General features: G+C 34.7%; 1 protein-coding gene across 1 annotated transcript in view; it reads left to right on the forward strand.

Annotated features, from left to right (window-relative positions):
- LRP1B (LDL receptor related protein 1B) overlaps positions 1-25,134 on the forward strand; it is a 1,807,041-nt gene that overhangs the window by 1,013,031 nt on the left and 768,876 nt on the right. Inside the window, exons 8-10 of the mRNA XM_029933319.1 lie at positions 15,579-15,801; positions 19,226-19,397; positions 21,621-21,764. Coding sequence (XP_029789179.1) covers positions 15,579-15,801; positions 19,226-19,397; positions 21,621-21,764 — 539 coding nt within the window. The remainder of the gene's footprint in view (positions 1-15,578; positions 15,802-19,225; positions 19,398-21,620; positions 21,765-25,134) is intronic.

A 25,134-nucleotide genomic window follows, 5' to 3' on the forward strand; every position in this document is an offset into this window, starting at 1 on the left:
AATACTATTTTGATATTTATAAATGATAGTTAAAAATCCAATATAATTAGGACTATAATAATGTGTGGTTTTATAAGCCTATTACACTATATGGGAGAAGAGGGAAATATTGGAGGAAATTGAGCACAGCATATTTCCATGAATGAAGAGACCTGGAGTTTTAAACCAAACCCTCTAATTACTTTTTCCTGTATGATCCTGGGCAAAGCAATTTATCTCTCTAGGTCTATCTTATAACTTATTGATCCTATTATCTGAGGTGGAGAAAAGATAATTTCACCATGGTAGTACAGAGGTTAACATTAGATCAAATTCATTTTTATTTGATACATTTATTTTTATTGATAGCATCACTTGAAGTAAATCTTTATTATTCCTAAATTCTGGTTAGCAAACCCACTATTTAACATAATAGTTTAAAAAGAGACTTAATACATTCCATGTGAGAAATTTAAGGTCATATATGAGCAAAGAGAGAATACTTCTTTCTTTATGGTTGCTTCATTTCTCCCTCCCCTCCCCTGCCCTCCCTTCCCCTCTAACCCCTCTCCTCTCCAACTCCTTCTCCTCTTTTCTTTCCCTGCACCCCCTTTCTGTTTCATTCTCATCCTTATGTCTTATCATCTCTATTTCTATCTATATTCCCCTCTCCTGGGTGTTTAAACGCTGTGGAGGAAGATCTTCTTCCTGGAAAACACACAAAACCAGATAGTGAACCAGACAGATATTTCAAACTGAATTTCCTAACTACACATTCTATATTTTATGAAGAATATCAATGTCAGAGACTGCTCATTAGATTCATGGTGGATAATACAATTTATTTAGAATATCTTGGTCACCAGCCAATTGGGCATTAGGCCATGAAGGCTTAGCCTACTAGGTCATTACCTTGTTTTCACTCAACTAAACAATTTTCATCTTTCTTTTATAAATACTTAGAAACACTTTTGCTTCACAGTTTAACCTCAAAATAGGTAAAATTCTATTATCCTGATTATCTGAAACTTGTTATTTGGATCATTTATCTTATGGAATATATCTATTCAAATATACATATCTATTTGGAACAGGTTGACTAGCAGATAGAAATTCTATATATTTTGAATGGTTTTATTCTTTTGTGAGTGTGTTCTTCTACTTCTGTTTCCTGTGACAAAGTAAAGATTGGAGGGGCGTTTATTGAGGAAATTGTGGATATTATATTTCTAGACTTATGAATTTTCTGAGATATTGATCAAATCATTGATTACTTAACTTTCCATAAAAAATAAAATTACCTTATAGTTCATATTTGTCTTTTAAATTGCTGATTTTCATAAGCAATATTTGCTCAATACATTTCTTGTCAGGAGAACATTTGACTTCTATTTCTCTTTCTGTGGTGATGATAGGTATTCCGGTGACCATTTGTCTTAACCATGGATCTTTATCACATAAGAATTTTCCAGTTGCAAATGTTAGAAAACTCCATTCAAATCAGTTTAAGCAAAAAGAGAAATTTAATAGTTCAAATTACTAAATAAAACAAGCAGTACTGATATGGATATGGCTATAGTTTGGGCTTTGAAATAGGTTCCCAGGACCTGTGTTTCCTCCATTTGGGTTGCTAAACAAATCTGGTTCCCTATTATGCTAATTACAGTTGCCTGAACTGTCAAATATCTGTTTTAAATTCTTACTAAGTGGAGAGGCATTCTTCTCTTTTTTAAATGTTTTTTTTTTTTTTTAAGAAACAGTGCGAGTGGGGGAGGGGCATAGAGAGAGAGGGAGACATAGAATCGGAAGCAGGCTCCAACCTGTCAACACAGACCCCAAAGTAGGGTTCAAACCCATGAACCATGAGATCATGACCTGAGATGAAGTCGGATGCTTAACCAACTGAGCCACCCAGGCTCCCCAGAGAGACAGGTTCTTGTAAATAATTTTTGAGCATTGTATCAGTCAGAGTTCCACCAGAAAAAATAGAACAGTAAGATTCATAAATATGTGCATGTTTCTTGAAAGGATTGACATGTGGTTGAGGGAGCTAGCTAATTAAATGAAAATACTTAGGGCAGGCAGGCTAAGAATCTTGGACATGAACTGATGGTGCTGTCCACAAATAGAATTTCTGCTTCCTCATGGAGACTTTGGTTTTCCTCTGAAACTATCCAACTGACCTATCTGCCTTATGGAGAATAATCTCCTTTATTAAAGTTAGCTGATTATATATGTTAATCATATATACACAGCATTTTTCCAGTCACACCTCAGTTACCATTAAATTCAATAAGTAAGAGACTATACCTTGTTAAACTGACATGTTAAGCTGAATATTATAGGCACTGATATTAGAAGGAAAAAGACACGGAGATTGAGCAGCAAATGGTAACTTAAGACCTTTCTGAGAAAAATCCTAATATAAGTGTGATTCAAATAATCTGTTCTCTGATATATTAATTGGCCTCCATGTAAGAAATTGCCAAGATTAGAACAAGGTTATCCTTACTGAATAGTCCATTGTTTCAATTTTTTTGACCATGACACTAAGAAGTTGGAAGACACTGCTTCTCTCAATTAACAATCAGCAGAGTCACCCTACCATCATTTCCTGAGTATTCGTAAATTGTAAAGTACTTTTATCCTCAATGATCTTACTTCATTTCTCCATAGGCATGGGCTATATGGCTTAGAATTCCCTGTTGTGTTTCCAGAACGTTGAGCACAGTAAATGCTAAATTAATATTTGAGGGTGGGGAGAATGGATAGGGAAGGAAAGGGGAGAACTAGATACAAAAATATTTTCCATATTTTACTGTTACTAATACTGTTATGGTGAAAACTTAGTGCATACATTGTATCTTATTTATAAAGATGTCTCTTAAAGGTAAATTTCTGGAATAGAGATTGCTGGATTAAAGGGTAAATGCATATTTAATATTTTTAGATACTACCCCAATTTATACCACAGTGATTATGGGAATTAGAGAGTTCAGCAAGCTCCCCAGGTGATTATCATCCCCAGTAAAGCATAAAAATAACTGTTTTAGAACATGGATGTTTACTTTTTTGAGTATTAACTCTCCTGTCAAAAAAGATGTGGTAATACATGTTTACTGGCATACCTGCCAATTTGCACAGCCCTATACATTTGGTAGTTGATGGAACACCTGGTCAAGAAACTCTGGTCTAGAAGTATCTCAAAATTATAAAAATGATTATGTTTCTAACTTAGGACAGTTGTTTCCCTTAGCTAGCTTCATTTGTCCTCTACAGTCTTAGCCACACTTAGCCTAAGCTTGATTCTGCATTTCTGCTTACAACTAAACAAAGAGGGGTACCTGGGTGGCTCACTCAGTTAAGCGTCTGACTCTTGATTTCTGGTCAGGTCTTGATCTCAAGTTCATGAGTTCAAGCTCCACCTGGGGCTTGGTGCTGCCAGCATGAAGAGCTTGCTTGGGATTCTCTCTTTCTGCCCCTACCCTGCTCACTCTCTCCATCATGCTCTCTCTCAAAGTTAAAAAAGAAAAAAAAAAAAACTAAACCAAGAAATTTGGGTAACATACTTGTGAAGAGATGGATTTACAGAACTTTAGTCTTATTTTTTTTTTCTAAGTACATCTGCCCTTCACATCTAGGAAAGTGAACATCAAACAAAGGAATCTTTATCTTTTCACAGTCATTTTATCTGTGTAACCATATGATTTTGTAATCGTTGCAATGTTGGACAATCTATTCCAACAACAAGCTGAGGAATGTGTACAAGTATGAACAATAATTAATACACAAGAAAACTGTTAGGTCAAGTTTCATTTTTCTGAATGCTGTTTTTCCTCCATTTAGTAAAAACTTAAACTAGAAATGGACAGTGCAGCCAACTGGCAATTAGCATAGCAGTGAATCAGATTTCTTCAGTAGTCCACAACCTCATGGATACTTACCTCACTTCTGAGACAGCCATCTGTGTTATTGTAGCTCAGCAAAAATGCCTCCATAAACCAAAAGGACTTCCTTAAGTGTGGAAATTAGGTTATACATCTCTGTGTATCTCAAAGAGCAACTTTTTGACATCTAATATATTACTGCCAATATTCTACTGTTCCACATGAATCAAGTATATTGAGCATGAGCCTTTGAGTATTGATATCCTGCAAACTGACCCTTGAAGGACTCCTCAGATAGCAATGCCCTTGGTCATGAAGGTAATATACCTAGACTGTAAAATCATTCTTAGTATTAAATGGAGTAATACCTTGAGATCTTATAAGACAGGTGGACTTCCCGAGAAAAATCTGAAGACAAAATATATTTGAGAAATATTTTTATGAAAGATATTATACTAGAATTCTATTTTCTACTCATCCTTGTCCCTAGTCAATTAATTAAATATCAAGTCCTATCAACTAAGACCCAACATATTTCTGAACTGTCTTTTTTCCAGTTTCAGCCCCTGTACTAGTGAATAACTACCAAAATAATATCCCACTATCTAGACTCCTAATACTTTCAAACCATCCGACTCATAGGTGACAATACTCTTAAATTATGTTGATTATATTAATATCCTACTTTAAACAAAGCAGCAAGCTTTTGCTGGATACTAGATGTGTAGGTAGTCTGACCCCCTTAGAAATACAGCCAAGTGCTATTATAATCTGGTAACTATAGTGAAGTGGTAAGAAATGTTGAGGAGATGCTACTAAAAATGAAAATTGGCCAGGCACAGGAAAACCAAATCTTACCATGAACTAGTCCCTAATCCCTACAAATTCTTGAAAGGGACTATATGCAAAAGGGACAGTGCAATCAAACTAAAGCAAAGCTATCACTTATTATTAGCTAATGATTGGGTACAAAGTAGATTTCCAATGAGCTGTGCTGGATAATTTGGAAAATTAATTTATTTTCATATGGCAGAATGGCTCTATCCATATTTTCTCCCTTGAGCCTAATTTCAAGTCTGATTTAGATTTTATTATCCAGTATCAGGTAGTCAGTATGGAGCCTGTGTGTGGGTGTGTGTGGGTGTAGAGAGAGAAAGAGGAAAAATAAAGGGAAAGGAAAAGAAGAGAAGGGAACTGGAAAGAAAATGAATGAATGGGCAGACACATGGCTAGGTCCTGAGCATGCAATACTGAGTAGAGCAGATATATTCTCTTGTGTCCTCTCAGAGGTTATAGTCTACATAATAAACAGATCTTAAGTATATCATGTGTTTATGCCTGTCTGTATCTTTTATGCAAGTAAAATAGAGTGTTATAAAAAACACAGAATGACATGAGATTATATCAAAGAAACTTAACAGATATTAAAAAAGCAGGAAAGATTTTTTTCACAGGATAACATTTATGTTGAAAACTAAAGCCAAGATTGAGATACCATGACAGAAATTACTTTTCAGACTGGTAGACTAGATATATGAAGAGCAAGAACAGAAAAAAACACATGGATTGTTTAAGGAATTGAAAAATGGCTAAAGTATTAGAAGCATAGAAATACCACTAAGTGGCCAAGGTACTAGAAGTAGGGAAGTATACCAATAGTTGAAGCTGGAGAGATTGGCAGTGTTGGCTATTAGCAGCTGTCAGAGGGTTTTATAATACATAATCCACTTTTCATTTTAATAAGATCCCTTTGGCAACTCTGAGCAGAGTAGTTTAAAAGGAACAAGAAAAAGAGATGAGATAGAAGTCCCCAGGCAAAAGATTATGGTGACTTGGTTTAGGAAAGAGAAAGAGAGAAGGAGATAAATATATATGAATTTGAAATATACTTTGAAGCTATAAGTGGCAGGATATGGTAATGAATTAGATATAAAGGATATAAAGTAGAAATTACAGAGGGTGTGTGCCTGGTTTCTGGAATGAGTCACTGGGTAGAAAGTGATACTATTTTCCGAAGTGGAGAAAAATGAAGGGATAAATTTGGCAAGAAAAAAAATTTAGTACTAGATATATTATATTTGAAATGCCTGAAATAATTTAAACACAAATATAAAAAATGCAACTGTATTTGTGTGTTATAATCTCAGAAGACAGGTTAGAATGAATATAAGTAAATTATTATAGGGGTGCCTGGGTGGCTCAGTGGGTTAAATATCCAGCTTCAGCTCAGGTCATGATCTCACAGTTCATGAGTTCGAGCCCCATATCAGGCTCTGTGCTGACAGCTTGGAGCCTGGAACCTGCTTTGGATTCTATGTCTCCCTTTGTCTCTGCCTCTCCCCTGTTCTCTGTCTCTTTCTCTCAAAAATAAATAAACATTTTTTTAAAAGAAAGTTACTGCAATATTAATGAAAGTCATGGAAACTTTAAAATTTTTTCTATGAGAAAATTTAAAGATTCTATGTTTCACCCTGGGAAACTCCACAGTTTTAGAATCCTAGGCATACAGAAAGGGGAGATGGAAAAGGTAACTGAGAAAAGCTGTCAGGTAGGAAGAATACCAAAAGAGTGCTAAGAGAAAAAAAAAATAATGATTAACAGGAAGAACAGGATTAACTTGGTCTAATGCTACAGAGAGGTTAGTAAAATGAGGACTGAGACAGGTTTAGCCTCATGTAAATAATTGTCAACTTTCTTAAGTTAGGAAAAAAACTGGAATGGTGGATGGTGGAGGATTTATCAGTTTGGTATAAAGAGTGATTGAGGGGAAAAATAAAGTCAGCTGGTATGATCAATTTTTTTGGAGAATATTGGATACAAATGAAGTATTGAGAGAAAGAACTGGAAATGGAGGGTGTTTTGAGGTTTGTTTCAGGATGACAAACAGTAGAGCAAGTTCATATGTTGAAGGTAAGACTTAGGAAAGGAGAGGTTAAAAATGCAGAAAAAAGGGGGAATTATTGAAGACAAGTTACAGAGGAGATGGGATTGCTCTACAAGATGGGAGGATACTCTCTTCTGCATTACAAAGGAGAGGCTGGCAAGAATCCATGTAGACGTAGATGGTTACCGGGAGCTGGTAAGAGAACAAATGGGCTGCTTTTTGATGTGCTCTCACTTCCGTATTCAGTGAGAGGCAAGATCATCTTTTGGGAATGGAATGGGGAGGGATGGATTGAATTAAGAAGCTGTGGACAGTGGAGAAGTAAAGAGAGTAGTTGAAGGTTGGTTGATGGACAGAATGGAGAGGGTCTGTGGGAACAAGGTCTCAATGGAGTCAAAAACCTATTGCAGTGAGATCACCTTAGCAATACAGATAATAAACAGAGTCAGATGGAAGAATAAGATGCTCTTGTGTGTGGGCGGGGGATGGTATCTTTTTTGGTAGAATTATAATTTCTGGTGATGACAAACAATGTACTGTTTGTCATGATGGAAATTTGTGGTTGAAATGTACTGGAACTATAAGTCCGTATTCAGAGATGTCAAGAAAGCAAAGGAAAAAGCTGTGGAACCATTGTCCTGCAGATGTTGTAGTTATTGACTTGCCAGTTTGGAGCAGTCAGAAAGAACACCAGATGCTGAATCTTAAATAAAAATAATGATATAAGAAAATCGAAGGTTGGCAGATGATTCTTTGGAGATGGGTGCTATTTGTGAGATCCTCAAAAAAGCAGGAGATATTATAAGAGGAAAATAATAATCTAGAATAAATATTGAGGAGGGCACTGATTTTATATCTACCCTGAGGTTCTTGTTAGAAGCGCACGTTTTCAAAGACTGTTGGAAAAAAATGACCTCAGGAGATGCTATGTGGCAGAAAAAGTAAAAAGTTGGAACAAACATTAGGAGGATAGTCCTGGAATATTGGAGAGTTTATGGTCATGGAGTAGAAGTTTCAGGTCAGAAAGGTTTCACTAAGAAGAGAGGAGGTTGTATCAGTGGACAGAAAGTTATACTGTGCTGCAGTTTAAGTAGAGGCTTGCATAAACAAGGGTAACAATGTTGAAAGATTTTATCTTAGATAAAGATGAGTTTATAAGGGTTCCAATTACAGCCTGAGAATAAGGACTGTCAGCTAGTCAAATTGTGAAGCCAAGTGCGTCATTATCTTTCATGCAGTTAGATTTGTCAGTTGCAGTTAAGTGGAGCCATGGGTAGGAGGAATGGGAGAGTGAACATAAACCAGTGGTTCTTTTTATTGGAGAATAGAGGAAGTGGTGGATCATAAGCAAGTCAAGCTGGATCAGCCTTTCTTTTGCCGATAGGGTCAATACTTCCCCCTCAGGCACTAACAGTCCAGAGAAAGATGATTAGGTATTTTCCCCCCCATGGTGTCCCAATCTATGTTAAACAGTGATCAAACACCTATCTGGCAAAGATTAAAAGAAATAATAATAATGTGCAAATCTTTGAATTTCTCTTTTTGTAAATCACTCTCCTTTTACAAAGGCAGGTTAATACTTGATGAATTGAATCCAGACTCTCAGAATATATGGAAAATTGAAAACCAATAGAATAAAAGCCTAAAAACTAAGATTTATCATTTTTATTATGTGGTTAAAATAATAAAAAAGATGAGTCCAAGTGAGTCCAAGGCAGTATTGGGGTGAAGTGTAGATTGAGGGTAGGCTACATTTGAGTTTGTGAGAGAGTTTGGCCAGCTGGAATTAGGAAGGGACATGGGAAATCTGTGGCTTGCATAATATATTCAGCTTAAGAAAAATGAAAGATGGTTTTTTTAAAGGTGCTCATTACTAGTACCCTTCTTTGTCTTTTCATTTGAGATTGCAAGAAAGATTTCAGATACTTTCTATTTATGCAAGATTGATATGTTTTTAATGTGATTCAGTACCAAGATGGGAGTTATTTGAAGATTACCGATGAAAATTATAAAATGATTGTTTTATTTATTTGTAATTAACAGGCAATGTTATATTAGTTTCAGGTGTGCAGCATAGTGATTCTATATATTATGGAATGACTATACTACAATAGGTATCATCATCATCTGTTATTATACAGAGCATATTATTGACCTCACTTCCTGTGCTGCCCTTATTATCTTAGTGACTTATTCATTTTCTAGGTGGAAGTTTATACCTCTTGATCCCTTTCATTTATTTCACTCATCCTCCTTCTCCTCCCCTCCTGCAACCATCAATGTTTTCTCTATATTGGAGAGTCTGTTTTTGTTTGCTCATTGGTTTTTCAGATTACATATATAAATGAAATTGCATGGTATTTGTCTTTCTCTGATTTATTTCACTTATAATACCCTCTAGGTCCATCCCTGTTGTTAGAAGTGGCAAGACCTTATCATTTTTAAGGCTGAATATTGTTCCTGTGTGTGTGTGTGTGTGTGTGTGTGTGTGTATCTATGAATACCACATCTTTATTCATTCATCAATGATGGATTCTTGGGTTGCTTTCATATCCTCACTATTGTAAGTGATGCCGCAATAAATGGAGGTGTGCACATATCTTCTCAAATACCCAATAGTGGAATTACTAGATCATATGGCATTTTTATTTTTTAAGTTTTTGAGGAATTTCCATACTGTTTTCTATCATGTTTACATCAATTTACATTCCTACCAACAATACACAAAGGTCCCCTTTTCTCCACATTCTTTCCAACACTTGTCTTTTTAATTTTAGCCATTCAAATTGGTGTGAAGTGATATCTCATTGCAGTTTTAATTTGTACTTCCTTGATGATTAATGATGTTGAACATTCATGTGTCTGTTGGCCATCTATATGTCTTTTTTGGAAAAACGTCTATTGAGGTTGTCTGTCCATTTTTTATCAGACTGTTTATTTTTGGTGGTGAGTATATAAGTTCTTTACATTTTAGGTATTAACCCCTTTTGAGAGCTGTCACTTACCAGTATCCCCTCCATTGATTTATTTAGAGTTAAAATTCAATGTAAAATATCTTCTAAAGTGGTATGATTTTTGTTCAGTTCCTTCAGAACAAGAATTATCTGAATCTTAAAATAGAATATTAAACAATGTAGTGGTTTCTCATGGCACTTTAGCTTCCAAGTATAGAAATCCACTGAAGCTAGCTCAATGTATAGAGATTTCCTGAGACAATATGGAAAGTCTTATGTGTTTACACGACTAAGGGCAAGAGGTAAAATTGGGCTCTTTGGGGCCTGGCAAATTCCTCACTCAAGAATTACATGGCTCCTTTCAGCCCAATTCTGTGTCTCATCTCTCACCCACTTCTGGGAACGTGTTCCAGTGTTCCTTCTCTCACACTATCTCCAATCCCATGCCCTCCTGTTCCTCTTATCCATGTTAGCAGAGCCTCCCCCTAAAGTTTGGTTTAGATATGGAGAGAAGGGATTTGGAGATTCAGCTCAGCCTAGCCTATGATTTGCTTTTATTTATATCACATGTTCCTGATTGGTCGAATTATCTGTAAATAGGAAAGTAAAGGGTGCTATTGGCACATGTCTGCCCTTCTCAGGAACACTAACTTGGTGGAGCAGGGTTAGGTGAATAAGGATGTTGAGTGGGCCAGCCACATTGACTGACATATCTAATATATGCACACTTTTGGAAGAATCATTAGTGGGAATGTTTCCAGAATACAGAGTAGTCAGTTCAGAGCAGAAGTCTATATGTCAAGTTTAATTTCTGTGTGTTTATGTATGAACTGAAAACCAAGTTTGAGAGAGATTTTTCAAACAATTAAAGAAAAAACCTCAACAAGTAAAAATCAATAAATAACTGTCTTGGACAGTCTAGGCTAGGCAGAGAAAATAGTTTGTTTATCATCCCTTAAGTAGCAGGAGCTAATAGAATTTGAATTTAAACCTCCTACCTTAAAGACTCATTACTCTTTCAGATTTATGATTGCATTTTAGAATTGCAATGCTAAATATTTAATATTCCTACTTTAGTTCTGAATGTACTTTAATTACACTATATAATGTGGAAAATTGCTTTCTTGTTCAATTTTTGTATACACAATGGAAAAAAAGTTGTATTACTATTGATACTATTTGAATAACAATTATTTTAAAAACAAGGCTGGAAAATGAAGTTCCTAAGGTAATTCTGCCAAAGAAAATCATAATTAGTTTTCTAAAATGTAAAGAAATGAAGTTACCTACTTTAACACATGATTAATAAATGTGGATGGTTTGCTAGGCCCTAATCATAACAATGATTATATTTTAATCTGGTAATATATGGCCCACTAGTTTTATGTCTAACTCCCTCTCATCTACCCCCTAAACCAAATCTTTCCATGTAACCTTACATTTAAGCAGTCAAAATGAATAGTAGGTAATTTCATTGTGAGAACTCTGAAAATTTCTACATTCCATTATTAAGCTATAACCACATGTTAGGGGTAAAAATGTAACACAAAAGCAAGGCTGACCTTGCATTTAAAAGATATAGATAGGACTCTAAAATGTTTAAATTCCTCTTTGTCCCTTTGGATAAAGTACAAAACTACAGAAGCATCATTTAACATGTATATCATTGGCAAAAGTAAGACTTACTTTTATCAGCTAAAGAAAGTAAAATACATGTTTTAAGATGCCAGTACCTGTAACAATTGCTTTGCTTTAAAGTGTAGGGATGATTGGAGCCATAACTCTGTAAGCACAGTACTCTGTCACTGTCTGTGAGGGCTCCCTTTGTGAGTTTTGATTTATGTCAGGCAAGTTTACCAACGATACTCAAAGTTTCTTACTATTTCCAATGGTATAAAACTTATATATCTATAGTAAAACATGGCTACTTATATAATCAACAAAGATGTTAGGCAAAATCAGTTTTCCATATCTGATGAGATAAGGAAGCCAAACTGAAAAACTCCTATTTCCTACGGATGCTGAATCATAAGAATAATGAACTGGATGAATAATTGAAAATGTGAAAGAAATGTTTCTGTCCTTTATAAACTAATAGTTGAACATGGCATAGAAATACAGACAGTGGTAGAAATATTGTTTTATTTTAGTTTAAATATTTGTTAGTAGGAATCAAATAGATTGACATTCAAAAAATAAGTGAAGAACAAGAGAATAGCAATCTCAATTGCTATTGAAAATGTCAGAGAATAAAAACACAATTGATGCCACAGGAATGAACAGAGAGAGGAAATGTCAACATTGTAACCCTGAAGAAATTAGGCATAGGACAGATTTTGGAACGGTCCCTAGTATCCACCACGAGTTCAGTAGACATAGCGCGGTTCTGGGGGCTCTGCTGTAGCTGAAGCAGCAAAACATACTTGGTTCCTGGTAGGAGAAGATACTGAAAGGGGAACTGAGAACCCTGGAAGGTAAAGAGAGTTAAGTGTTCAACAAATACGGAATAATGGTGGTTAGATCCTAATCATAATAAAGAAAATTTTACTATCTAGAATGTTGATAGTCAACAGGCAAACTTTGAATAAGAACTGTATATTTTATCAGTGTTAAAAGTATTGGTTTTGATAGGTGTACTATAATTATGCAAGAGGAGGTCTTTGCACTTAGGAGGTACAGGATGAAGTATTTAGATGTAATGGGTCACAGTGTTGGCAATTTACTGTCAGATGGTGCTAAGCAGTATTAGAAATAGCCAGAGGACAAGAGGTGAACCGATGGGTGTTAAGTGAAGGATATAGGTGTTCATGCTACTATTGAAATTTTTCTGTAACTTCGCAATTATTTCAAAATAATGAGTTAAAAACTAAAGGCATGGCATATAGTCATGTTAAGGCTCTGATAGTGAATAATTATGTGGATTTTGAGCCGGTTTGCTCTGTGATATAATCTGTCCCTTCTATCTCACAGGTAATTTATAAAGATCAGGGAGATAATGGAGCTCACAAAGCACTATTTAGTTTTTCTAAGATTTGGACAGGTATTTCATATGTAAGAAAAGAGGGATTTTTCAGCCCAGTTACACTTATATAACAAATGAAATTTAGACAGATTTAGATATAAATTTCAGCTTCGGCTTATCAATTGTAACACAACTATGAATAAATTAAAGAATGCCCTGAGAATGAAGCTTATCTCTGTAACAGAAGATTTTAAACTAAAGTTAAGCATTACTAAAACTAGTAAACAACAAAAAATATGTATATAATCCTGTGACTGTGGATACCTACTGCTTGCAATTTTGTGATGTTAGTGCTATTATGTTTGAGATCTCTTCCATTTCTTACATTTCACTTATAAGTAAACAGAGCTCATCATAGTATTCTGAAGTCTGAAAAGGTTCCATTTAGTATTAAAAAATATCTTTGATGTTTTCATCAGGTACTAGGTGTTGTTGGGTTTTTTGTTTTTGTTTTTGTTTTTGTTTTTGATTTACTCTGTTGGGGATAGAAGGCAAATTCTCTACTACGTCTTCTTCTGGCTCTTCTTTACTGTTTCTTTTTCACATACCTTAAGTCCTTTTACTCCATTAAAACAGTGAAATTTTGATAATCATATATTTATATTTTCCTCCGTATTTTGGTTGAAACTTAGATTGTTACTTCCACCAGTTTCATTAAGGCCTGAAGTAAATATGAGACTTGCATCATTCCTGCCATAGTTGGTCAATATCACTGAAAATCTTCTTGGAAAAATAAATTACATTTTTCTGACCCCTGTCATCATCAGCTGGTTCACTCTTTCCCCATAACTAATCTTCTCAAGCAGAATTATCAAAAAGTTACTAGTTACAAAATTCACTGACATTTTCTTAACCTACATTATTATTTTACTTTTCTTAATTTTGTGGTTGGCCTAGCCAGCCACTGCAATCCTTTATCCTGAAACTTTTATCCTTTAAGGCTTCTATAAAAATCTGTGTGATCTCTTTCACCATAGCTCTGACCTTTCTTTATTTTCTCTGATGACATGCATGCACAGTTCTGGTTGTGGCATACTTCTCTCCTTTCCCTTTTAGGATCACATATAATTTAAGCCATCACAAGATGACTTCCAAGAAGCCTCTAACTCCAGACTTATCTTGTCTCTTCAACACTATGTAGTTGGCACAGTCACCTTCTTTATATTGCTATCGATGCATGGCCTATAAATATCATATCATCGATACTGTGCCCGGGTCTCCAACTCACTATGCCCAGAGCCAGTCCACCCACACAGGAGCATCGCTTCTGCTCCGTGAAATAGACCCATCAGAAAAGGAAACTGGAAGGAGAGGTGTTTTTGTATGAGAGGAAAAAGAGAGCTTCATATATATAACAGGAATAATGGGTGTTGTTCTACAGTAAGAAATAGGAAAGCTACACAATCTTTAAGGTAGATTAACTTGGCATAGCTATGAACAAATTGACTTAGAAGAAAAAGGAGGTGAAAGATGGAAACAAGAAAGAGAGAAAGAGCATGGAGTAGAAGTTTGAGCATTCAGTATGATAACAAAACATAGGATTATATACCCTTTTATTTATTCTTTACTAGGATAGAAAAGCTCTTCACCTGAGTGGAATCATTTGAAAAATAATTTTGAACAGTGTAATAAATCAATTTTTAAGAACATTTGGGGAAATATATACTAATAATAAGAACTGGCTTATACTATTACAGAACAGTATGCATTACTGTTGAAAAATTAGTCAAAACCTCCTGCAGGAGAAAGAGCTAAATTAAACCTTAAATAATACTTTTTAGCTTAAATATACCCCATACTGTTAGATAATGCAAGGATGTGGAGAAAAGTAACTAAAAACTAATTCACCAAGTTGGTAAAATCAAATATTCTATACTCTAGGTATTCTTAATATTGCTCAGTCACTGTAAATCAGATTATTCTTGAGATTGTATTTAAGTCAAGGCAAATTGTCTTCTATTTACAAATGTAATTTAGTCTCCTGAGTAGGTAATCTTGTTAAAATATTGTCAGGTTAACTGAAATTGATTTGTGTTTACTAAACATAGTGAATGCTAATCAAATATTGGACACTGAAATGTTGGAGGTATTTAAATCTTTGATAGACACTGTGCTTCATGGAAGGATTATTGTTGTTATTATTATTATTATTATTATTATTATTATTAGTCTTGGAGATCAACATTGCTTTTTAGACTCCTCTTTAAAATAAAAAGAAAATGTGGAAAAATAGCCTGTATTTGCTATATAAAATTTTGCGATTTGGGAGAATTTGGGCTTGGTTTTGGGGGGAGGGGAATTTGAGTTTTATTTCCATTGCTACCAACACCACATTTGCTTTTCCATCTGCTAAATTCCATTGCAGGTTTGCTGTTCTCTACCACTCATAGCATCACTGAGCTCCACATAACAGCTTTTATAGGAGACAGACATTACTAGGCAATCTGAAATGCAGGTTGAAGTCAAAGCCTGCTAGCTCACGTGACCTGGCCTGGTGACTGGGCTCACTTCTGAAGCTTATAGCAAATGGGCTGCATGCATTCCTGTGGTTTCTGTGTATCAGCTCCATGAGGCTTAAAGAAACATTTCCCTTAATACTAAAATAAACCCACCATAATCATTCGTTTTGGTGAAATTTTACAGTTGTTAGTTAACCTGCTCCCTTATGCCCTGCAATATTCATTAGCAGATTTCTCTGTTTATGAGTGATATTATATGGAAATGGTTATGGGAAGCTAACAGATGTAACCACTGAAATAAATTAGAAGGAAAAGTTCTGTTTTTTACAGATGGTTCTATTGAATATGTTTCACCCACCCCCTCCACTTTAACATTTAGTTTTCTTTCAACAGAAAACTTTTCTTTACTGACTACGGGAATGTGGCCAAAGTGGAGCGATGTGACATGGATGGGCTGAACAGAACAAGGATAATTGATTCAAAGACAGAACAGCCAGCTGCACTGGCACTAGACTTAGTCAACAAATTGGTTTACTGGGTAGATCTTTACTTGGACTATGTGGAAGTAGTGGACTATCAAGGAAAAAACAGACATACTATCATTCAAGGCAGACAAGTAAGTACAATTCTGTTAGAAAATGCAGCTAAGGTAATGAAATGAATGATATCATACAATGAAGAAGATCCAAAGTTTGAATTATAACATTGGATATTTCTTATAAAGTCAAGCACCAAAGGCTCATAAAATTGATGATGTATTTCCTATATGGGAGACTCTTCTGCCTCCCTCCTTTGCTCTATTAAAAGCAAAGCACACCAAAACAAAAACTAACAAAAATAGAACAAAAACAATAAAAACCAAAGTACCCTGCTAGTAAGAAAGGAATTAGAATAGGACAGATGTTTTGACCTATTAAAATTAAAACTTACTAAAAACTAATTTAAGTAGTTTATTAATAAAGAGCTATACTATCACCTATCTCGTGTGACCCTGGTGATATTTTGATAACAAAAGCAAATGCCTGTTCACAAAAGTATTTTTATTAATTTAATAGGCTGGACTAAATTTTGCCTTCTGATTAGTCAAGTACTTTCTAGAATGAGAATTCTGTGAATGTCATTGAGGTCAAGCTCTTTCCCATCTATATAGGTTGTCCCTGTTGAATTGTAAAGTTTTGCAGATAACACTCTGTAAACACCTAAAGGAGATCTCTAAGTAGAAATAAGCCTATTCACTAGTGTACTTTCTCAAATTCACTTTTACCTCAGTGATTGCACCAATTTCATGTAAGATTCTTATTCTTTGGCGTTGAAATACATGAATATCTTTTCTTTCTTCTGTAATCTGAGACACAAATATTCTATAATTATTTTTAAGTGCACTTTCCCTTTCTAATCAGTCTTAAACATTGAAATTATTTTTCCTTCCTTGACAGACAAGTAAATGTACTAATCTGGGTAACTTCAAAAAAAATACGTCCAGTATTCGAGATGAGGCCAATTGTTTCTCTCTTACTTTCACCTGTCCTAAAAACCCTAATTTTTTCAGAAAGCCTATGACTTTTAGAAGACTTAATTTCTAAAATGATTATGATGGGTCTTCTTTTCAAATATGTCATCACAATATTAAACCTTGAAACAAGAACAAAAAATTGAAATGATTTTCCTCATGTCTACTTTTACAAAGTTTTCTAATATCTGAAGTTTTAAATTATTCTTTTTTTTTCCCTGTTTCTATCACCTGCATTTTTTTCTGATTCCCTAAACATATGCTTACTCTGCCACCAAGTAATCAAACATAGATAAAATTTTCAAAGCATTTAGCCTCTAGGCAGAATGGTCTATCCACCACTCTCAGCTCCTCCCACATCTGTCAGAAGTAGCAGAGGGAGCAACAGTGTGCTTATGAGAAACAGGCTCTTCTCAAAGAAGACACAGGGACAGGGAGTACAATTTGATCTTTACCATGTGAATCTATTTTCTACCTGTCCAACTGCCCCCTCTCTGGCTATGCTTTCTCTCCTGTGTGTAGAAGAGCTATCTAAGTGTGCCACAACCACACACTCCCAGATGAATGGCTCTAAACATTGGGCAAAACATGCATGATATTAATGGTAAAGAATTCAGTTTACTTGGAATTTTTATAGGAAAAAGTATTGCTCAAGTCAAAATTGGATCTTATATTTGTCTAGTGAATATGATATCAGCTTATGTGGAAATGATATTAGTAAATAAGCACATGACCTCCCTCCACCCCTTCTCTCTGGTGTGTATGCACGTGCCCAGACAGGCACACACACGTTAGGGAATAACTCTTACACAGAAAAACATTATTATTTGGGCTTTAACATGGAATGATTCTCCTTAATTCCTATCTTTCATTTCTAGCCTGGACATGAAGAAGTGAGATATGATCACCACCACCCCCAAAAACAAAACAAAACATGCAAAAGCAAGTCTTCTTTTAATTACAATTCATATAAGGGGACAAGAGATAGTAATAATGAGTTATGTGGGTTGGAGAGAATAAAGCAAATGCTTTTCCTTAAAGTACAAAATTTATAAAATTTCCTGCTTAAAATAAAAATTTGGGGGCATCTGGGTGGCTCAGTGGGCTGAGCATCTGACTTTGGCTCAGGTCATGATCTCATGGTTTGTGGGTTCAAGCCCCAAGTCAGGCTCTGACAGCTCAGAGCCTGGAGCTGTTTCAGATTTTGCATCTCCCTCTCTCTCTTCCCCTTCCCCATTTGTGCTCTTTCTCACTCTCAAAAATAAACATTTAAAAAATTGTAAAAAAATAATTATTCTTTTCTATAAAATATCTTATAGTCAACCATATATACATTTTTTTACAAATCTTCTTAACTAAAATCTGTGCCAAAAGTGCAAGATAATGCCAGAGATTGTGACAGATTCTTTTCAACACAATCTCTACAGCAAATTGAATGATAGCCCCAACCTACGCTTAAGCAGAACCATTGTAAATCAAACATAATATAAGGACTAAACAAATACATTGTGCACAGCATGTGGGCATTTGTATGGGAAAATCAGTAAACCCACTCTTTCTCTGCTTCACTAGCAGCTTTTTGCAAATGTTAAGTTGTCCATACCCACGCTCAATCCTCAGGACCTCTGCCAAGCAGAGTTAGGTTGTTAAAGTGTCATGGGTAGCAAAGCAAACAGCTCCATTTTTGTTATGAATAGGCATTAGGGGAGAAAATGTGACTTCTGAGTAATATTTTTTATAATTATTTAAATATGTGGTTTCATTATTTATTGTTTTCTTTGCTGGGACAAGTATTCTTCTAAATGTTACATGTGACTTAAACATTTTAATGAAACAGGGGCACCTGCGGGGCTTAGCCAGCTAAGCGACCCACTTCGGCTCAAGTCATGATCTCAGAGTCCCATGATTTCGAGCCGCGTCAGGCTCTGTGCCCACACCTCAGAGCTTCAGATCCTGTGTCTCCCTCTCTATGCCCCTCCTCCACTCACACTCTGTATCTTTCTCTCTCTCTCAAAAATAAAATAAAAATATAAAAACACATTTAAAAACTGAATTAAAAATGGGATTTTGAACTTATTATAAAATAAATTTTCAAAGGTGTTTTCTCATCAGTCCGCACAGTCAGAGCCACATTTTTATAGATTCCGTATCTCCTAATTATATGAACAAACAGCCCATAAAAACATCTCAAATTTTATATAAGTGTCTTTAGCATACTATTGAATATGCTTGGAAGTTTGGTTCTTACTAGCCTTTGAAAAGTAGCTACTAAACATGTTTTCTTAATAAATCATGAATAAAATTCTCCATATATTTGGAACTGCTTTATCTACTATTGCATAATGTTTTCTTCTCAGAGAAAAATAAATTAGTGAAATATTGAATTCTTGAAGAGAAAATAAATGATAATATGTATGTGACTCTTCTTCTTCTATGGGGATTTTCCACAGTATTAAATACCAATCAGTTTTTCTTTCAAGTTAAAAGCAGCATAATTAAAAATCATAGTTATTTTTGCCCCTCCAAATAGGTCAGCCATCTTTATGGTATAACTGTGTTTGAAGACTATTTGTATGCAACCAGTTCTGATAACTTCGGTATCATAAGGATAAACCGGTTTAATGGCACTGATATTCATTCATTAATTAAAATGGAAAATGCTCGAGGAATCCGAATTTATCAAAAAAGAACTCAACCAACAGGTAAGACACAAGACTTCTGCATTGCCTTTATAACAGTGGGTTGAATGGGGAGATGGTCCTTGTGCTCTGTATGGAGTTAAAGTGGGTGAGTTATAAATTCTGTTGGATAGCAATAGTGTACATGTCTGCTTGATAAAACGGAAGAGCTCCCTGCACAAGTCTAAATAACAAATTGTTCAGTTCCTAGTGAATTGTTTCTACAACCATAGAATTGAAATGATGGCTAGATTTAGATTCAGGAAAGAGCTTTCATTCATGATGTGTGTAGACAGGAAACCCAGATGCTAAGATGCTAAAGATGTTTTTTGGCATCATTCTCAGAGACAAATTTCAAACCAAGTGACTTCTTTACAGACTCTGTTCAATTTTTATTGTAGTCATTTGGGCCTCTTATCCCAATTATTTTTAATACAGGTTAATTAAAAAATAACTTTGAATGAGAAGGCTATAATGTTTCCAAGTATGTCTTAAAAACACAAACAAGTTATTTTTGCATAGTAGGTTCTTGATGCTTGTTGACCAATACAATTTACATTTGGTCATATATAGGATAATGTAACATGCAAGAATGACCACTCCAAATTTTTATCTTCTTTTTGTGCTTCAAAATGAAACTAATTTAGAATTATCTAAACATTAACATAGATTTAGTTGGGGCAATGTATTGTCATAAATTGGTTTACAATCCATTTATATTTGGAATTCTGTAAATCACTTTATTAGAGTTTGATGTTAGGATATATTCATTTGCCAATTATTCACTGAGCATTTACTATGTGCGAGGAACTGTTGTATATACAGTTACAGTAGAGAGATTACAGCAGTGAATAAAGCAAAAATCATTTCTTTATGATATTTGCATCCTAGTAGAGAAGACATAATTTTAAAGTAATAAATATATTAGAAGATAGTAATGCTATAGAGAAAAAAAGCAGATAGGATGTCTCAGGGATGGGGGTACTTTGCAATTTTATATTGAATTAGTGAAATTAAATGAAGACTTAAAGTAATTGATGGGTGATGCACAAACATGGCAGGTAGAGGGATGAATAGGCAACAGAGATCATAAGGAAGAGCATGTTTAGATTTTTCAAGAAACAGCAAGGAGACCTATGTGTAGTCTAGGGCTGAGTAACAAAAGGAAAGAGTAGAAGGGGAGGTTGGAGAAATGAAGGAGGACCATAGCAAGTAGGGTCCTCTGGACAATTGTAAAATCTTTTTCTTACAGAGATGAAAAGTCCTTAAGAAGCATCAAACAGATGAGTCTCATGATGATATGACTTACTTTTTAAAGCAATCAATATGGCTACTGTGTTGACAAAAGGCTGTTCGGGACAAGGGTGGGAGGTAGGGGTATTTTCATTTAGAAAATCAAGAATACAAAATGAACATAGCAGACTTTTTAAAGCATAACCATTTTATTTTTAAAAGAAAATTGCCCTGTCATTTGTCAAAATCTCAAGTAAATGATGATCAAAGAGAAATATAACCACAATAGTATATAAAATCTTACTAAGGTTATACCTGCCACAGACTTTTTTCTTTGGCTCATCTTTTTCTCATTCTCTTCATATGTCATATGGTACTTTTCTCTTTTTTCCTTTTGTAACTTCTACACTCATGAAATGTCCTTCTGTTCCTCAATCTCCACATTCAAAGTAGCCTCCTCCTCTTGGAAATTACAGTCTCTCTCTCTTACACACACACCTTCACTTTGTGGTAGTGTTCTCAAAATGGCCCTGGGCTCAGAAAAAGAAAAATGTCTCAGCAATTCCCTATAAAGATAGTTCCTAAGTCACATTTCTTCCAGATTAAGTGCTCGTCTAATAAATTTCAAAATAAATCCTTTCTCTGCTTAATTACCTAACCTGGTATATTTTATAGTATATTTTTATATTTGTAAGAAATATGTATTTTAAAAAAGAACAATAAGCATGTATCAGAAATATCTTACTTATTATGCCTACGTGTAAGCAGTTTAAATTAATATAAAAGCAGAATTATTTTTTTAAATGTAACCTTAGGAGGGTTTCGAAAAATTCCTCCCTCTTCTTTGATGAGGTTTAAACTCTTTTTTCCCATTGATTATGGTAATAAGTCTTTGGGTATAAAGATTTTGGGGAGAATTCCCTATTCGTGGACTGTAAAAGTTTCAACATACTGATGCACATAATTACCTTGTCTTTGCAAATGTCCAAGTCTGCTGTTTTCTATTTGTTGTAGTCAGAAGCCATGCATGTGAAGTGGATCCTTATGGAATGCCAGGGGGATGCTCACACATCTGTCTGCTCAGCAGCAGCTACAAAACACGGACCTGTCGCTGCAGGATGGGCTTCAACTTGGGAAGTGATGGCAGGTCGTGCAAAAGTATGTTGTTAAAATCAAACACTTTGCCAGCAGCTACTGCTTCAGAATAGGGTTTTTTTTTTTTTTTTTTTAGTATTAATTAGCAATGTCAACATCAGCAATAACATAAGACTTCAACAGGTGGAATCTGCAAAATGTACTAGCCATTTTTCTCAGTATTTAGGGGTTTTGTTTTTGTTTGTTTTGCTTTGTTTTCTTTTTTTGATCATGTAAATGAGAAACTGCATCAAGCTATAGAGTCACTAAATTTATGAATCCCTGGGAAATATACTTCAGGGAAGATTTTTAGAAAGATCCTTTCTTTAATTCCCTAAAGAAGGTTTTTGGTCTAATGAGCCCGAATCATTGGTTGACCATATTTTCTCTTATCTGAACTAAGAAGCTGCTCCTAGTAATAGGTGTGTTGTTTAGTCCAATAAAAATCCACATAAAGCAATGTTTCACCTTATCCGGCATCACTGGGGAGTGAAATTCATTTCATTATTTAATTTTCCAGGTAACTGGAGCTATACTAATTAAATATCAATCTCTTTAACAATTTTGTTGAAAAGCTTTCTAACATTTAGACTTATCTTTGCTTTATTCTTGAAATATGCTGAATAACATAATTGTTCTTTATTTAAATAGATAATGAGTAATTTTATGCACGACTTTTGCAAACTTAGATTTTTGCCCCCAAATTAATTAAAGTCTTTACTTGTGGTCTTCATAAGCAAACATAGTAGAATGACCCTTGTAGGAATGCTGTCCATGTGGAGACTGCTGTCTGTTAAATGTCTCCCAAATACCATAATTTTTTAAGTTACGATGACTGCTTTTTATAGTGTCCATTGTGTCTCCATCTTTTTTTGCAATGGCTTTTTATTTCTGTCAGTGTTCCTTCTCTGGTCACTGTCCTGGCATGTCTTCAACTTTCTTGTCATGGGCTTACTGAGGACTATGAAACTAGATCACTAAATTTGTTATAAGTTAAGTCTAAATTTGATTATTAGGACAAACATTTTTAAATCGACAATCCAGGAGGCTCAACTGTGATAAAATATACGTATTTTGTTTTTATTTCCAACTTTTTATTACATGGTGAGTTTCATGTTCAGGAGATCCTTTGGATAATGGAAAGTTGGGACCCTCAAGATAAGCAGAGTTGTGGGTGCATGTGTGTATGTGTTCCCAACTTTTAAACTAGTGTAGTTACCACTTAAAAAGTGATGGCATGTCATGCAAAAATACAACCATACACATTCATACATACATATGTACATGCATACACACATACATACATATGTTTGGAGAAAAACATGAGATCACAGCTGCATAAACTTCAATCACCCCAAGTGTGTTATATCAGTCAAGGCACATTTACATTAACAAAGACAGTTGTAGCTATTTTAAGGAGTACATATAGGTTCTTCCACAATCATTGAAAAACCTGAAGCAATAGCTTCTAGAGCCAGTCTTTAGAACATCCTTCAAAGCCACCATTAACTACTGGGGCTTAAAACTGGAGACCTGTCACACTCAGAAGCCATTAGGAGGCCACAAATGGCAAAGGTAGGTCCAAAAGTACACCATTTTGGCTGAGATCCAGGATCTCTAAAGCCTGCACCACAACTATTAGCTCCAGATATGCTACAACTGATCATTCCCACTGGCAAACAAAGCAAAACCCTCTTCCTTGCCTCTTGATACATACAACGGAAGAACACTAGGGTGGAAAAATTCAATTTCTCTTGAGTTAATACATCTGATTGTAGGGACTTAAAATCAGGCCCATCTCTATAGGAGTGTCTCTGAAATGTAGTTTTTAGTGTTGGTTGTCTTTCTTCTAGTGTCTTGACAGTGTCAAGTGTCAAAACATTGGAAGAAATTTTAAAGCAGGTATTGAATGACTAAAATAGGTGGCTATAGTAAACAATGGGGAAAATGACGATTCTTATTTAAAGCATGCACACACACACAAACATTAAACCAATGAAGTATCAGGTTTACCAATTACCATTTAAAACATCAATTAAAAGTAAATATTAGCAAAATTTGGTATGATGAAAACAGTGAACTTATGCATAGCTAATAGAAATTGGAAATTTATATCACTGTTGGAAAGACATTTGCTAAAACATACAAAAGACATAAAACTGATAGCATCCTGTAAGAAACTATCCCTCATTTGTCTGTAGAAATTTACTGTAAAGGTATTTATAATAACAAAGACCCAGGAACTATCTAAGTACCCAGCAATAGCTAAATATCTGACTTATCATATTGCCTCTCTAGCAGGGAACATGTTGCTGTCATTGAAAGTAATATTTTGAAGACTTTTTAATGACACAATAAAATATCATTAATTTAAAAAATGAGGTACTAAAGTACATATATAAGATTCTTATTTTATTTTATTATTTTATTTTTTTAATATTTCTATTTTTAAAAAAAGTATCTGTGCATATAAGCTTTGTAGGAAGTGTCACTTTTCAAATAAATACTCACTACTTGCAAATAACATGCACTATTATTTTTAAAAGATATGACTGGGGCACCTGGAGGGCTCAGTCGGTTAAGCATCACACTCCTGATTTGGGTTCAGGTCATGATCTCGCGGTTTGTGAGACCCTGCCCTGTGTCGTCACTGAGAGCCAAGAGGCTGCGCTGGATTCTCTGTCTCCCCTCCTCTCTGTCTGCCACTCTCCCAACAGTACTTTCTTTCTCTCTCAAAATAAATAAGTTAGAAAAATTTTTTTAAAAAGGTACTTTTGAAAATAGTGAGACAATGAGGAAGAAGGATGTTAATATTTTTTACCAGTAAATTCCATTTCTAGAAATGTATACTTAGAGATCATCTTTAAAAATGTACAAAATGCTGGGTTAAAAAAACCGTGGGTATTCACAGTATCTCAGTATTATTATAATAATGAAAAGATAAAACCAACCCTGGGGAATAGTTTGACAAATTATCATATAGTATATGGACCATACCGGAAGAATGTGAGGCTTAAATAATGGATCAACATGGAACATAATTTTGATGCTAATATTGAATAATAAAAGCAGAATACAAAATTGAATGTCCTCTTATATGTAATTAATTGTGCATTAGAAAGATTAATTTTGAAATAGTCACCCAAAGAATATAATACAATAGTAGAAATAAATGAATAATGACTACAACAACATGGATGAATCACAACTATGATAAGAGTAATTTATCTCACAGAAGAATTCACACATGCAATTCAAACATGAAAAATGAAATAATCCACTGTTAGGAAATACATACCACATATGGACTAAAACTTGAAAAAATACATAATAAACAAAATAATTAGGATATTGAATATCTCTGGGATGAAACAGGAATCTGGGACGTCTTTGG

This window comes from Suricata suricatta, chromosome 3, assembly GCF_006229205.1.
Source record: "Suricata suricatta isolate VVHF042 chromosome 3, meerkat_22Aug2017_6uvM2_HiC, whole genome shotgun sequence".
NCBI classification, from domain to species: Eukaryota; Metazoa; Chordata; class Mammalia; order Carnivora; family Herpestidae; genus Suricata; species Suricata suricatta.